This window comes from Lepidochelys kempii, chromosome 17 (assembly GCF_965140265.1).
Source record: "Lepidochelys kempii isolate rLepKem1 chromosome 17, rLepKem1.hap2, whole genome shotgun sequence".
NCBI lineage: Eukaryota > Metazoa > Chordata > Testudines > Cheloniidae > Lepidochelys > Lepidochelys kempii.
This window is the reverse complement of record NC_133272.1, coordinates 10,374,615-10,390,826: the sequence shown is the minus strand read 5'-3', so window position 1 is coordinate 10,390,826 and position 16,212 is coordinate 10,374,615. Positions and strand designations below refer to the sequence as shown.

Genomic DNA, 16,212 nt, shown 5'->3' with positions numbered 1-16,212 from the left:
TTCCTTCTCTCAAAACAGGAATACACTGGTCACACTGATGTAAAGGTTTCTAAAGATCGTAGTAGTGTAAGAAGACAAGGAGTACTTGTGGCACCTTAGAGACTAACCAATTTATTTGAGCATGAGCTTAAGCTTATGCTCAAATAAATTGGTTAGTCTCTAAGGTGCCACAAGTACTCCTTTTCTTTTTGCGAATACAGACTAACACGGCTGTTACTCTGAAACCTGTCATTAGTAGTGTAAGAGCACTGCTACATCTGAGGCCTTCTTGAGATTCATCCCAAGGACTGGAGGTGCTCATAGAAATGTAGGTCAGGAAGGGACTGACAGGTCATCCAGTTCAGTCTTCTGTATTGAGGCAGGACTAAGCGTTATCTAGAGTTTAGACCATCTCTGACAGATGGTTTGTTTCACCTATTCTTAAAGCCTCCAATGGCAGATTCCACAATATCTCTAAGTAATTTGTTCCAGTTCTTAACCACCTTTACAGTTAGTAAGTTCTCTATTGTCTAACCTAAAACTCCCTTGCTGCAATTTAAGCAGATTACTTCTTGTCCTGTCCATTTGGGGGATTCTACTTTACTCTTTCAAAAAATAAAAATAAAAAAAAATCAAAACAAAACCCCACAGATGATCACTACTGGGCTCAGAAATGGACCTTTCCTCTTCCCATTTCTCTTCTCCAGTTCTAGGCTTTCTCCATCCTCTCCTCAGAGAAAAGAATCTGAAATTGAAATGTGAAGTTTCATTAGGTCTGCTACTCCTAGATGAAAAGCACTCACATTTCCTGCAGTATCCCAGATGTTGAGTTTTCTAACTTTTCGTAGTTTACCCAATACACTCAGAAAGGATAACGGCCTCCTGTCTCAAATCATGCTTCCAGATGCCACTACAGTTTGATCCCTGAAAGCTTTGCCCAGGATGAGAAATCCAGCTTTTGGCAAGACACACACTCCTTGTTCCTTTCTTTTGGAAATACAAATACACAATTGCCAGACAGTCCATCCTAATTGGGAAGGGTTTGTCTCACTTGCTGATGAACTCGTCTTAAGGCTCTATTTCATTTGGATGTCTCTAGGAAGACAGGTATCACACTCCATCACACAGCCTGACATCTATGGTGATGGTTTGACTTTGGGGAGTTTGCAAAGGCTAACCCTAAAAGATGACTACTAGAGACTCCTATCATCTCTGGAACAATCTTATGAAGGTTGAGGACGACACTCAAACCCTTGGAATTTCAACAGCTTTTGCGTTTGAGGTCTAGAGTGCGTTCTTGCCCAGTGCATTAGTTGTGTATAGTCAAACTGTAGGCGCTGAAGAGCTAACCTCAACTTGAGTATTCTGAGACAGTGACTTGACAGGCCATAAAAATGGTTTTATCGATAGAGACAGAACTGGGTGTTGAACAAACAGTCAGTGATGGAGTTGTTGCTGAGCTGAAGTTAGCTTGCTGTAACTAATTAAGAATCTCTAATTAGGTACAGCAGATTCCTATATTGCTTTTCTAGATGCAAGAGATGGGGGTCAGACAAGCCAGCTGTTCACACAAAAGAGGGAAAACTTATGACAGGCTACCTACTAATACAAGACCTTTGGAAGAGAGCAGATATCAGCCCGAAGGGGGAAGAATGGGAACTGGAAATGTCTAGGGAACAAAAGTAAACTAGGGAGAAACTTGACAGAAAACAGGAGTGTGGAGGTATGTACTTTAACTATGCAGACATTCATAGAAGTTTCTAGGTTCCACTGCTCCAATTATGGACTTGATGCTTGCCATCTTGTAGTTTGTAAGTGGTGAAAGTTCAAATCTAAATACATGTCCCCTAACGTATTAGGAAAATGCAGCAGCAAATATGCTGCAGAATCTGGGAGATTTTTGTGGACTGCTCAGATACTGATGAACTGATCAGTTGCTATCAGATAAGTCTTCTTTAATGGACAAAACGTTCCAGGAGATGTGGAGATAAGGAGTCTAATTACACACAATAACTAGCTGAAGGCAGAAAACTCCGATTGTTACTGATGAAAGCTAACAAGCCTTCCCCCTTTAAAAAAAACTCTAATGGAGACTAGGTACCAGGTCAAAATCTCATCTGTTCAGTTTGCCACGGGATGAGTTTTAACTTGATCCCTTAGAGATGTAGGACCTACAGATGGAAACCTGGAATCAGCCATATGTTCCATATCCTTGCTGGTCTCTACATCAGGAAGAAGGAAAGAAGGAGTAAAGTCTGCTGTATACAGGGGAGGTACTGTCCCTCCAAAGTCTTGGTCTCCTCACAGGAGCTTATTCCTGTTAAAGGAAGTTACAGTAAGACACTATTTGATTCAGAAATCAAGATTTCCATGCCAGAAGCCAAGGCATCCTGTGACTTGCAAAGATAGTGGTCAGGAGACAAAAAAGTTACATGAAACAGAAGTCATTTGATGAATAAAGCCAACGGATTTAAAAAAAACAAACGCAGTTTAGACTTGGAGGATTCTCTGCAAATATTCCATTCTAGCTCCTGAAGGTGCATCAGAGAAGTACATTTTGACAAACCTGACTTCATCATTTGATACTAGGTTATAGTTCTTTTTGAAATTATCACAAGTCTTAGATACTAGGGCATTGCCTTGATGGCAAAGGTCTTAAGCGGAGTGATACACAGGATCAATCCTAAGAGCATCTCCCATAAATCATGATGGTCCTTGAAGAGCTTTTTTCATCTGGACATGCCTTTAGGGTTGAGCAGTTCTGGAGTCCTGACATTTTATTCAATATCAAGATGAAGACATTACAAATTAATATCCTGGGTCCAGTCTTATTCTAAAACCCTGGGATTCTTTGCTATTAGATTAAGAGAAAATAAGGGTAACCAAAGTTTAAAGGAATCTGTGTGGAATTGTTGGTTTTCTGGGTGCAGAAGGGCCATGCCATCAGATAATTCCTTTCCCTCTTCTCACAAATTGGATAACTCTGACCTATTAGCTCTCTGAAGCCTCAATAGCAGCCAGGAGTACCAAGAAACCTTTTTTTCCCTGCTAAGTTTTCAGAGACAGATTCCATGAGGTTGTTCACTTAATGAGCTTAAGATGAAGGTGGGGAATATGTACAAGGTCTGGGGCATGGGAGGGGAAGAGAAGGTTGAAGCTCTAGAAGCAATAACCAACAAAGCTTGGATGGTTGAGGATTTTTCCCCCAAGCACTTTCCCCCCTTTTAAGGCTCAAGGGCTCAGTCAAGGAGCTCCAACAATGAGCAACTGATCCCACCACTACAGTGGGATAACTATCTTTCCTACTAAACACCAAGAATACGAGGAAAGGAGGCAAACACACTGAATCCTAATCCTCCCTCTGTGTGTGAGGAGAAGAGCAAGAGAAAGAACCCAGATTCAGGAGGGGCAAAAAAGGCAAGGAGACAAGGGCATCCTGCCTACATTACAGGTTATGTAGCTTCTGTCTCTGGGTCTTGAGACAACCTGAGCTGGAGGAAGGATACAGACTGGACAGAGGCGGGGGAGAAAGAAGACTACTTCAGAGTGTGACACCTTGACATCCCAATATTCACCCCTGTTAAGTAATTAGCATATGTTTTGTACAAAGTATGCCTTGTGAGGTGGTATTCTAAAAGTCTTGATCTGCTAGACATTAATATCTTGTTGGATTATATGTGCTATTATCATATGTGAAGTTATGAAGTTTGGCTATGTATGCGTTACTGAAACACGTGTGAGGTTGAAAACACCCACAAGCAGCCTTTCAGATACAACAGTGAAGGCCAAACAATGTTAATGGCTTATTGAGGAAATGCACACAAGCACAAGAATTACCCCCAGGAACTGTGTACAATAGAAACCTCTCAGAGACAGCACTACACAGTGGGAACTGTTTGACCCAGGTCACAGCAAAAGAGCTTTCCAGCAAGTGGGGAGAAGATATAAAAGGGGAATAATGACATCATGAGGGGACCTCATTCTCCCTGCAACAACACACCAGGAAACACCTGAGGGGCAAGGACTGGACTGTGGAAAGTGATGGTCCCAGGCTGCCAGCCTGTTTATCACTCAGGATGAGCATTTGCTAATTTATATCCTACCTACCTAGAGTATTAAACTCAGTTTGAGGGTTTTGTTTATTTACTAAGGTAACCTGCTTTGATCTTTTTGCTATCCCTTATAATCACTTAAAATCCATCTTGTGTAGTTAAATCAACTTGTTTTTGCTTATTCTGAAACCAGTTTGTGGAATTCATAACAGGGTGGAGGGGGGCTCAAAAAACTGTGCATATCTTCCTCCACATTGAGGGAGGGGGCAGATTTCATGAGCTTACACTGTACAGATTTCTGTACAGCGCAAGACAATTTTGGGTTTACACTCCAGAGGAGTGTGTGCATTTCAGTGCTGGGCAATTCCCGACCTGAGTCTTCCTACACAGAGCTGTTCTCAGTGTCTGTCTTTCTGCACCTGGGTGTGGCCCTATCTGTGTGTGTGCTGGAGGGCCTAGCTCAGCAGGGCAGTGTACGGGAACCCAGACTGGTGGAACCAGTGGGCTCAGTGGTACCCCAGTACATCAGGTGGCACCCCAGAGGGGGACAACCCGTCACACAAAGTTTCTAGACAAATATGCTATCTGGGTCAGACTCCATGGTGGAGCAGCCTATTACTCCAGCAATGTTTGAGAACTGGATTTATTTGCAGAATTAATCAATACTGGAACCAGAATCGATCCCCAGACAGGGCTCTGCTTAACTCCTCACCATTCACTGAACCCATTACTGTGTCAGATATTGTTAGTCTTTTTTAGCTGTTTTAAAGTAGTCCCATCTAATTCTCATTTTCCTGTGAGAAAGTTAAAACTGCACACAGGAACTAACTTGATTTTCTTGTACCTCCCTTAAGACTATCAAATAACCAGACTGCCTAGCATATTTAGGTCTTTTAACCTTTTGGGGAGGGGGGGGGGCACACCAAATTTAATTAGGTTGATGGATAAGTTTGATAAGTGAATGTTATTATGGTTTTCAATTATAAAACGTATGATATCCCAACTAGTCGTTTCTACTGATTTGTTATTTAGAACAATGAGTGCAGTTTAGGGAAATCAAGTAAAACCTCAACTGAATATTTTGGAAAAATAGGATAAACAATCCTAAATTTAAGAGAAATGTTAAGTTACACAGTTTGCTAGTCCGGAGGGATATTTTCAGGGAGAGGTGGAAAGCACAATTACAAACATAATCTGCTCATAGTCAACTCAAAACTTCTCCTGATTAATCTTACATATATGTACATAGTATTAATTTCACTACAAATTTTCAATCCAAAACAAGGGATACTTGTCTATTTTAGAGGCAGCTCCTAGTTGTAAAACAAAGATCAGGGATTTCTTCATATGGTTTGGAAGTGAGAAAATTGGCACGTGTTTGGTCAAAAGACATTGCACATATGCAAAAGAAGTTTTTGAATTTGAATATAATCCAGTTTTCAAGTTCCACTGACCAGCTGTTATGGAGACAAGTACCATACAAATGAAACAAAAATGAAAAGACAGGGTTAAATTCACCTGTGTTGTGAATCCCAGCCAATGACATTACAGTGACAGTAAGCTTGGTCCACTATTTCTAATAAGCACTAAACTGGCTATCCTGTCAAAATAAATTGTTTGGCAGGATTTTGTGTAGCTAAGTTAACACTACTAAAACTTTTCTTCCTTCTACATTACCACCAAATGACTTCTAGCAGTTTCAGGTACTGAAGTAGCTTTATGAGTCCAACCCGGGACATAATAGGAACATTTTCTGGATGCTCTCAGTAAGATGAACATTGAAAATGGTGACAAACATGGCACAGGCTTTACTACTCACAGAACATTTACAAAGAAGGGCAGGGCCATTGTTATTGACAGTCTCTGCAGATGCAAACCGTGCATCAATGTTATTAGCCATTCCAGTTTCAAAAGGACCTTCGTAATTTATTCCTCTATGAAATCTTAGATTATGGAGTAAAAAAGCAAGGTATGTGGATAACATGAGAATAATATGATTGCAGGTTTGTCATTTTATAGAAATAGTACTTTTAATAAAAGTTTAAATAGACCTTCAAAAAAGGTAGATAGGTGATTTCTTGGAAAGACATTAAGTACATTCTGACCCAAATAGTTCAACTCTTGGAAAAATTATAAAAGCTATTTTTAAACAAATTGTGTATGTTCAACTGTTCAAGAGATGCTTTCACTTAAGTTTTAAATGACTCATTTATCAAAAATAAGTCTTTGCTACCATCAAGTTCAAGGTGTCAAATATTAGTAATTTTACTGACACACAAGAGAGTCTCAATCTGTAATAACTGACTAGATTTTAGAGGCTAGTATTTGACAGGATTAAAGGTGACATGAGCACTTTCAGTCAACACACTCCAGTACTTATTACACATACCTCTATCCCCTGCCTCCCATGACTACACGGAATACAAATCAACCATCGAGTGTGAGAGGCACCAAAACTGTTTCAGCCACATCTGGAAGGTACGTACAGCTGGAGCAGACACCTGATTTCTTCACTTTAGTTCAGCAATTCCTATATCCACTACACAGAACACGTTGCACGAGCACATTAATCCTGTGGAAGTGGTGCTGACTAAGGTTTCAAAACAGGAGGCCCAGAATTCGTAAGTCACTTAATAGGAGTTGGTTAGATAAATGCTCTAGACTATAAAAGCCTCGTTTAGCTCTCTGCTTCTGTATAATTCTCAGTAAAAAATTAAATTTGGGGGAAGAGATGGGACCATCTAGCAGTTAAACATTAGAAAGCCAGGAAATTTTAAAAAGTTTAAATATATGCATATAAGTACATGTAGCAGGGTTGTCTGTTCAGTCAGCAGGCCTAGTGGTCTTCTGCCTCCAGTCCCTCTTTCTACCCAGTGTGTCCTGGACCGAGTCCCAGCTGGGTCAGCTTCCTTGTCGGTAACCCATTGTCCTGTTCATCCCAGAGTTAGGAACAGGGAAATCTGGGCTGGGTAGGAAAAGCGTGGAATAGCCAGGATTAGGCCCACCTCCTGCTCACCTTCCCCTGGGCCACTTCCTACCACACGTGATGCCTCCGTTTGAGGTGTGGCTGCTACTGGGTTAGAGTCCCTTGTTTCAAACCCCCACAGCCTGGGGCTGATACAGGAGACCCTCTGGTGCTACTGTACGTGGTTCTCCCTCCCTCTTGAGTGATGGCTGTGGATGGGGAGGCATGGGGTGGGACTCATACATAGACCTCCTTAGTATGGGCTTCTACTACTACTGAAGAATGCTCCTCCTGGAAATGCCTTCTCTCCCACTCCCCTGACCTGCTGGAGATCTCTTTATACTGGTCTTTTCCCCAGGAGCATGCTCAGCAGTGCCTAAGGGGCAGAGCTTTCCTGGCCCAGTACTGCTCCAGCTCTCTTCCTGTCTATGCCTTAGTTGTGGGGTCCATAAACCCCTTCCCAGTACAGAAGAGTAGAAGCCAAAAGATTACAGCATTTTTAGAATGAATACAAAAGGATATTTCTGGAAGTATGACAATCCCCTCATTTTCCCCTTATGACACAAACAACTCATCCTATTTACTCCATGCATTCCAAAAGGTTTCCCCTCCAGCTTAAAACTTCCTGCCAAACTTGATATGGACAGGGTTAGTTGTGACAAAGCTAGATGGGTCAAAAGTGAATCAGTCTTACTACTGTTAAGGTTGAAACTAAGTCTGTTTCCATAACACTAAACTGGAAAACTGAAGAATTTGTACTCCTTTCTCCAGCTGGGACCCTTAAGCATTTTAGGAGGGGTTCTGATTCATCCTATATCTGGCGAAAGTTCAGTATAAGAATTGAGTAACCAAGGAAATGGATTAATTTTCCAGCAGAGTTAAACTAGTACAGCCAGGTTCAGATGATCACCATCATCAGAATATTCAAGGAATAATATTATGTGTCTCAGAAAATGAAATGCATTCTCCTGAACATTTAGTTTTTTGATATCAAGAAAAAGTTTATTTTATATTGCTATAGCACCTTTCATCCTGGAGGAACTCAGAGCCCTTTAGGAACTGGATCCCTACAATACCACAGAAAAGCAGGCTGCTCTGGAGTGATGGGTGACAGGCAGGTGGACAACAGGCCTAAAGAACAATACACCAGTGTCAGGAATAGGGGAGTAAAGTGGGGGGACGAACTTTGCCCAAGAAACTTCACATTACAGAGTTGAGACCATCACAATATAGAGAGAACTTTTACTGAGTCTTAAAGTGATTACTGCATTAAGCTTGCGTATGATGCATCAATTTCCACATTGTAAGAGCTAATAGGACTGTTTTAGCAGATGTTCAGAAGTAGTGCACTCCACAGAACTTATATAACGTTTTACAGAACAAACGAGCTTTATGAAGAATCTTGTGTTTCAACTCACCACATCTAGCTCAGCTTCCTTTTTAAAAACTGAATAAGCCTCTTCGTAGCCATTGGATCGAAGGTAATCCGCTATTGCTCGATTTCTAGACAAAGAAAAAAAGATTTAACAGTAAGACATTCTTATCTTAGCCACAGTTCTGAACAGTACTGAAAAACAAAATACAGAACGCATGTGTACAGGTTTTCAAATTGTAACCAATAAGGTAAACCTTGTTCTTCATTGTATTAAGACAGCATCTGCTAACACGATTAAAACCTTCAAACCAACTTTAAAAGCAAACATGGCATACGAAGTTATGTCAAAACGTGACCAGTAAAACAAAAATGCACATTTAGTATGTAGTTTTAAATTCTAGCAAACTTGCTGTGATTGAAAAATTCAGTATGATAAAGGCTGGTCTTGCTCACTATTTTAATACTCATTATCCCTTTAAGTAAGGATGAAAACGCAGGCCTTAAATACATAAAAGCCACAATGGTTTAAGAGCGGTTTTTGGTTTAGCTCAAGTAGATTTTAGGGAACAATTTTAAGACAAAACCTAAATAAGTGTACACACAGGGATTTGCACTGGTTTAAATTCATATCTTAGGTTAAACAGTGCAATTCTCTCAAGTGAACATGTCCCAAGTTTTAGAATACATTGTATTATTCTGTAAAACTATGTTTTTAATTGGTAAGTATCCCTACATATTTCTGCCACCAGTATATATCATCTTCAAATTACAGGTAAGTTAACATCCTTAAGTAGATAAAGTTTCAGACTTAGAATCTTCATAAGAAAGAACCGAAAGTGACTTAGTAGTAACTAAAAACGTTTATCATTATGTACAAGATAATTAAAAAATGAATTTCTAACATGAAAGGATGCCCTCATGTTCCTCCTTAACACAGTAAGTTTAATTCATGCTTCATTACAGATTTGGGGGGAGGGGGGAGGAATGTTATTCTTACATGGTATAACAAACAGAAACCTAGACTATTCTGCAGTATGTGTGTCTAACTGGGGACACTTCCAAATGAAACAGTCTTCCTCATAGTCTTTGCCTATATTTTTAGTTTGGTAAAGGACAAGTTTGTCAAGAGTCAAATAACCTAGTCAAAAGGGCAACTCTTACAGGTGGTTTCATGAAGTTCGCTGGTGTTGATTTAGTTGGTCAACCAGGGCTAACCTCCTAAAGAGGTTTAGATAGCAAACACTCTGCATCTGTTACAGAGTCTCACTCCATTCTAACTAAAACAGTTAAAATTACCAGGAAGGCTGAAACTCAGTCCTGAATTTGTTTACTTTGCCCTTGAAAGAGTCTCTGAATCAAACTATCTGCTACAGTAGCTATAACTGCAGAATGAAAATTGTAAATTAAAATACATTTCACTGGGCTTTAATATATTTGCAAAATTTAGAACTTTGAATCTGAAGCAGAGGAGCCAGGGCTTGAAATATCCATTTGCCATGAGTGAGCAAAATTTCCCGGGTAAGCATCAAGGCAAGCCAGCAATTTTGCAACATTCAAGCTCTGATATACCACTAACATCTTTTATCTGCAAAACCAAGCTAGAAACTTTAGTGCCTTGCTACTAAGAGACATGTTTAAAAACACGTGATTCCATGTTTTGAATGTATTTAGTCAGACCACCTCAAGAAAATACTAACTTAAGAATGACAAACTTTACCTTACTACACATCAGATAACAATACAGCATATATGCACAAGTGTTTAATGAATAAACAGAAATGTTTTTTTAATAAATAAATACAAAGACTAAACAGATTACTTTATTTCCAAACATTGCAATGCACTTAATTTTAACAAAAATGGCTAACACCTTAGAAACTGGTCTTATCTTGGGTGTGGCAACTTTTATTTTAAATTCAATTCTATTTATGAGTGATTTAATTTTCCAAGCTATCCTGCTCAGATCTGTTCTAAACTAAGGGCTACAGGAGGACAAAGTGTCTAGATTAGATCATTTTAGAACATAAAAAGCTTATGACATTTATTCACAAGAGGCAGAGACTTTTTGCTGTTAGAAAAGAAACCCAAAAGGCAACAATTTCACTTTTTTTCTTGGTATTACTGCTCTTTCCCCACTATAATTTCTGAAGGAAATGACCCTATGTTACACTGACTGTGGGGTAGTTGGGTGTACAAACTTCAAGATCCACTTACCACTGTGTGCTGTATTCCCCCTCACCCATAGGAATGAATGTGTTATGGCTGTTTGTGTTTGTTTGAAAAACAAGGTTCTCTTTATGCAAAAACATCTAGGACAATAAAAAGGGCCAATACCATCAGAAGCTCAGTGAAGCTCAACAGAGCAAGTAACTTAGTGGCTGTGAGGTTGTTTAACTCAAATGACCTCAAACTCAGTGTACCCAGTTTACAAATAAAAAGGGTTAGTTTTCCACAGTACCAGCCTTGAAAACTCTACCTGGGATCTGAGAGTCAAGCTGGATTCATACGGTCTCATATACGACAATTGGAACTTAAGTAAATCACTCTCAATAAAAGAGCCTAAATAGAACACAACTTCACTCTAACTCTCTTGGATCAGCAGCATTAGGAGCAAACAGTGTAAAAAAAAAAACCAACCTACACCACCACCACTTTTTAATCACTAAAAGAAGCAGATATACACAGGGACCAGATCTACATAGTAAAGCAGTTCCATTTTTACATAGTCACTCTTCTGAGTAGACCCACACTTTAAATAAATAAATATTAAATTTAAAAAGTGTGGGTCTACTCAGAAAAGTGACTATGTAAAAAAATATATATAAGATGATGGATGGATAGTCCTTTCCCAGGTATGGGCTAATATTCAAAAGGTCTAATCCAGTACTTGTAAGGTGCTCAAGATGTCATTTACATGTGTGCAGTAACTCAAGCAACAATAGAATGTCCAAGTCCTTAATTTGTCTCCCATTATTAGGAACTCAGTTTCCTTGAGTGCATACCAATGTGTTACTGTAAAGCTGCTTATACTTAAGATGGCATCTTTTTGTTCACTGAAGAACTAAAAGGCACTTAAAATATTCCAAGGCTTTAGACCAATTCCAGGTTTTTTTAAAATGATAAAACCACAAATCTCACCTCACATTTAACTTTAAAAATATTGAATAAGAAATCACTTGCAATCTCAACCTCTCCTCTACTGTCTTCATCCTACCACTTCTTGCCAAAGAAGTTCAGGGCCAGAGATAAACCTGGCAATTCTATGGCTAACCCAAAATATATACCGAATAGGTTTCTCCACTGAAAAAAGTGTGAAAGCCAATTCCTTTTAAAATCCAAAAACCTGTTGCCAGAATCTTTTCATAGAGAAGAATTCATTTAAACTAAATGGTTCAAACTAAAACCAGGTCAGAGGTTCTTTCATAGCATACTGCTTTACAGCCAGGGCTTTGTCAAGCCTGACCTTAAAAACCTCTAAGGAAGGAGATTCCACCACCTCCCTAGGTAACCCATTCCAGGGCTTCATCACCCGCCTAGTGAAAAAGTTTTTCCTAATATCCAACCCAAACCAGTGGAAGTTTTACTCCTTTCAACTAGCACTACTTTACAAAATAGCTTATTTGTCAAGAGGGTAATTAAAAATGTTGAGCAGCCATAATAAATTGTGCAATTTACAAAAAGATTTCTGCTAACTGCCAGCACTACTACAGAGCTCACCCTTGTATTATCAGACAACCAGGCTGTGTTTTCCAGTCACCTGAGCAGTGAAAACCTGAGCAAATACACATCTGAAGACTCAAATCATAGAAGAACAGGGTTGGAAGAGACCTCAGGTCATCTAGTCCAACCCCCTGCTCAAAGCAGGACCGATCCCCAATTAAATCATCCCAGCCAGGGCTTTGTCAAGCCTGACCTTAAAAACTTCTAAGGAAGGAGATTCCACCACCTCCCTAGGTAACGCATTCCAGTGTTTCACCACCCTCCTAGTGAAAAAGTTTTTCCTAATATCCAACCTAAACCTCCCCCACTGCAACTTGAGACCATTACTCCTTGTTCTGTCATCCGCTACCACTAAGAAGAGTCTAGATCCATCCTCTTTGGAACCACCTTTCAGCTGCTTTCAGCTACCTATCAAATCTCCCCTCATTCTTCTCTTCCACAGACTAAACAATCCCAGTTCCCTCAGCCTCTCCTCATAAGTCATGTGTTCCAGTCCCCTAATCATTTTTGTTGCCCTCCACTGGACTCTCCAATTTTTCCACATCCTTCTTGTAGTGTGGGGCCCAAAACTGGACACAGTACTCCAGATAAGGCCTCACCAATGTTGAATAGAGGGGAACGATCATGTCCCTCGATCTGCTGGCAATGCCCCTACTTATACATCCCAAAATGCCATTGGCCTTCTTGGCAACAAGGGCACACTGTTGACTCCTATCCAGCTTCTCATCCCTGTAACCCCTAGGTCCTTTTCTGCAGAACTGCTGCCGAGCCATTCGGTCCCTAGTCTGTAGCGGTGCATGGGATTCTTCCGTCCTAAGTGCAGGACTCTGCACTTGTCCTTGTTGAACCTCATCAGATTTCTTTTGGCCCAATCCTCCAATTTGTCTAGGTCCCTCTCTATCCTATCCCCACCCTCCAGCATATCTACCACTCCTCCCAGTTTAGTGCCATCTGCAAGCTTGCTGAGGGTGCAATCCACACCATCCTCCAGATCATTTATGAAGATATTGAACAAAACTGGCCCCAGGACCGACCCTTGGGGCACTCCGCTTGATACTGGCTGCCAACTAGACATGGAGCCATTGATCACTACCCGTTGAGCCTGACAATCTAGCCAACTTTCTACCCACCTTATAGTGCATTCATCCAGCCCATACGTCTTTAACTTGCTGACAAGAATACTGTGGGAGACAGTGTCAAAAGCTTTGCTAAAGTCAAGGAACAACACGTCCACTGCTTTCCCTTCATCCACAGAACCAGTTATCTCGTCATAGAAGGCAATTAGATTAGTCAGGCATGACTTGCCCTTGGTGAATCCATGCTGACTATTCCTGATCACTTTCCTCTCATCTTAGTGCTTCAGAATTGATTCCTTGAGGACCTGCTCCATGATTTTTCCAGGGACTGGCCTGACTGAGGCTGACTGGCCTGTAGTTCCCAGGATCCTCCCCCTTCCCTTTTTTAAAGATGGGCACTACATTAGCCTTTTTCCAGTCATCCGGGACTTCCCCGGATTGCCATGAGTTTTCAAAGATAATGGACAATGGCTCCGCAATCACATCCGCCAACTCCTTTAGCACTCTCGGATGCAACGCATCCGGCCCCATGGACGTGTGCATGTCCAGCTTTTCTAAATAGTCCCGAACCACTTCTTTCTCCGCAGAGGGCTGGTCACCTCCTCCCCATGCTGTGCTGCCCAGTGCAGTAGTCTGGGAGCTGACCTTGTTCATGAAGACAGAGGCAAAAAAAGTATTGAGTACATTAGCTTTTTCCACATCCTCTGTCACTAGGTTGCCTCCCGCATTCAGTAAGGGGCCCACACTTTCCTTGACTTTCTTCTTGTTGCCAACATACCTGAAGAAACCCTTCTTGTTACTCTTAACATCTCTTGCTCGCTGCAACTCCAGATGTGATTTGGCCTTCCTGATTTCACTCCTGCATGCCCGAGCAATATTCTTATAATGAAACAAATGTGTCCAGTAATAAGGTGCCAACTTCAGGATTATTTGAATACAGGACTGTTTGGTTATGTTTAGAAGAGTCAGAGAGTTAAGACTTTACAAAAAATGATCAGTAGTTTGGATGGTAAATCAGAAGCCCCACTCTGACCAACGGAAGGCAGTCATTGTTTCTGTGAAGGTTAAGATCTCCTTTTGCCCAGTGTTTATATACTGGCTCTTGACTCTCAACTAAGGCAAGTTACTGACATCATCAATATGGTCTCATTGGGGGAGGCTAATAACAGAGAACCTGCAACAGTCGAATGCTATAGGATGGTGTACTGAACGAACTGGGAGTGGAATGCCCTACACTCCACAGTGCATTACTAAGTACCACCAACAGCAGCACGCTCAATTCATTTGGGGAATATAAGAATCTTTGTAACTACGTTTTACTATCATTATGCTGTGTACCAACATTTATTTCTCACAAAAATCATAAAAAATTGGAGGACTGCACTTGTCCAGTAGCAAGTCTTTACAAAAACTTTCGAAGGAGGAGTGTATGGTACTACTTCCTGTAGCTGAATTAAAGAACTTTCAAAAAACATTTCACATCATTAAGTCTTCTTTAATATGTGGATAATAGTTAATATTTAGTGCTTAAAAGAGCACTTTGAAATATTTGCCTTAACTGAAGCAGCAACCTCTAAAAATATAAATGTTTTACCCCTCACACCTATTAACAGGCCTAAACAAGATTCTTCCAAAAAAAAAAAAAAAGGGCCCCCAAAATACTTCTTACAAGGTTTTCACCTAAAATAGCACCATGGAAGACAAGCTTTTTAAAAAGAATCATTGGGATCCTCTCTTTCTGTCTCTCGCACACACATTTCTCCCCAACACGATAAGGCATGTACCAAAATCTTATAAGCTACTGGGCCGGTAGACATCTCCAAGTTCCTCCCCAAACTCTACACAGTCAGCTTTCCCCAGTTCCTCTGAATTCCTCATCCCTGCTCATTCTCTAGGATCTTCATCACATCCCCATCTTCCTGTTACACATACCTCTTCCCTTAGGCATTTATTCTAGACATCAACCCACTGTCTGTATTCAGAGAGAACCGTCAACCCCCTCCCAATATTTCCTACTCCCCATATGCACAACTCATGGATCTCTGACCTCCCTACCATCTTCTCAGGCCATCCCTCCTGTAAAGAAGCCCCAAGTGCCTTGTCAACTCCTAATTATCCACATAGAATGTCTCGTTATCCCCACCTTCCTGTTCATGTATTTGTTCCTTGAAGTTCTGGCTTCTAGCAACCAAAAGACAATATTTTAATTCTAGATGTGTTCAGGAAGCCTTTCCTGCCTCACTTATCCCTAGCCCTTTCATCAACAGTGCTATAAATACCTGCATAACCCTTCATAAAAAAAAATTAGTAGTTCACATGCCGTTTTAGCACATCAGGGTTTTGCCTCACTTAAAATTACTTTAGTGCAATAAAACAGGAAGAAATGGCATGTGAATATTACTTATTTTTATATTAAGGGGATCTACTAAGAGGGTAAAATGGAAGCAGAGAGGTGAAGTGACTTGTCCAAGATAAAACAGTAAGACACCAAAAGAGCCAGGATAAGAATGCTAGGGTTCCTGACTCCCAAACCGTTTTCATTCTTTTACCAAGCTTTATTTTATTTTTAACAAGGCAAAATTCCTCCAACTTCTCCCTTCCCTTTTTATAACAGGGGAATAGTTCAGTCCATGCATTCATGAGCCATTTAAACACTTTAGGCTGCTGTCCATCAACAACTGGGGCATTGTGCTAAACCAAACCAACTCCTGTATGCAAGCACCATTTAAAACATCCCATCGTAGTTTACTGCAAAAGCACACATGCAGAAGAGAGTATGCACAGAAGACCAGTCACAGTTTATCATGTGACAATTGCCTGTCCCCCAAATTGACCTGATACCATATTTGTCTCATCTTTTTAAGCAGAACTTTCATTTTAAAAGGAGGATGTAGGGAGGCAGGAGTAAGCTGCTCCAGTACTCCCAGGGCCATGTGCCGCGGGGCCAACAGGAACCCTGCTGACTAGATCCATACCAGGCCAGAATGGTGGTAGAGCAGCAGGAGACGCACCAGCATCTGCTCAAGACACCTTCCTTTCCTTTTA

At 40.7% G+C, this 16,212-nt stretch overlaps 1 protein-coding gene across 2 annotated transcripts in view; it reads right to left on the bottom strand.

The window, feature by feature from the left end:
• Window positions 1–16,212, bottom strand: part of PAFAH1B1 (platelet activating factor acetylhydrolase 1b regulatory subunit 1) — a 64,364-nt gene that overhangs the window by 20,478 nt on the left and 27,674 nt on the right. For both annotated transcript variants that reach the window (XM_073316046.1, XM_073316045.1), the window contains one exon: window positions 8,415–8,499. In XM_073316046.1, the coding sequence (XP_073172147.1) occupies window positions 8,415–8,499 (85 nt within the window). The remainder of the gene's footprint in view (window positions 1–8,414; window positions 8,500–16,212) is intronic.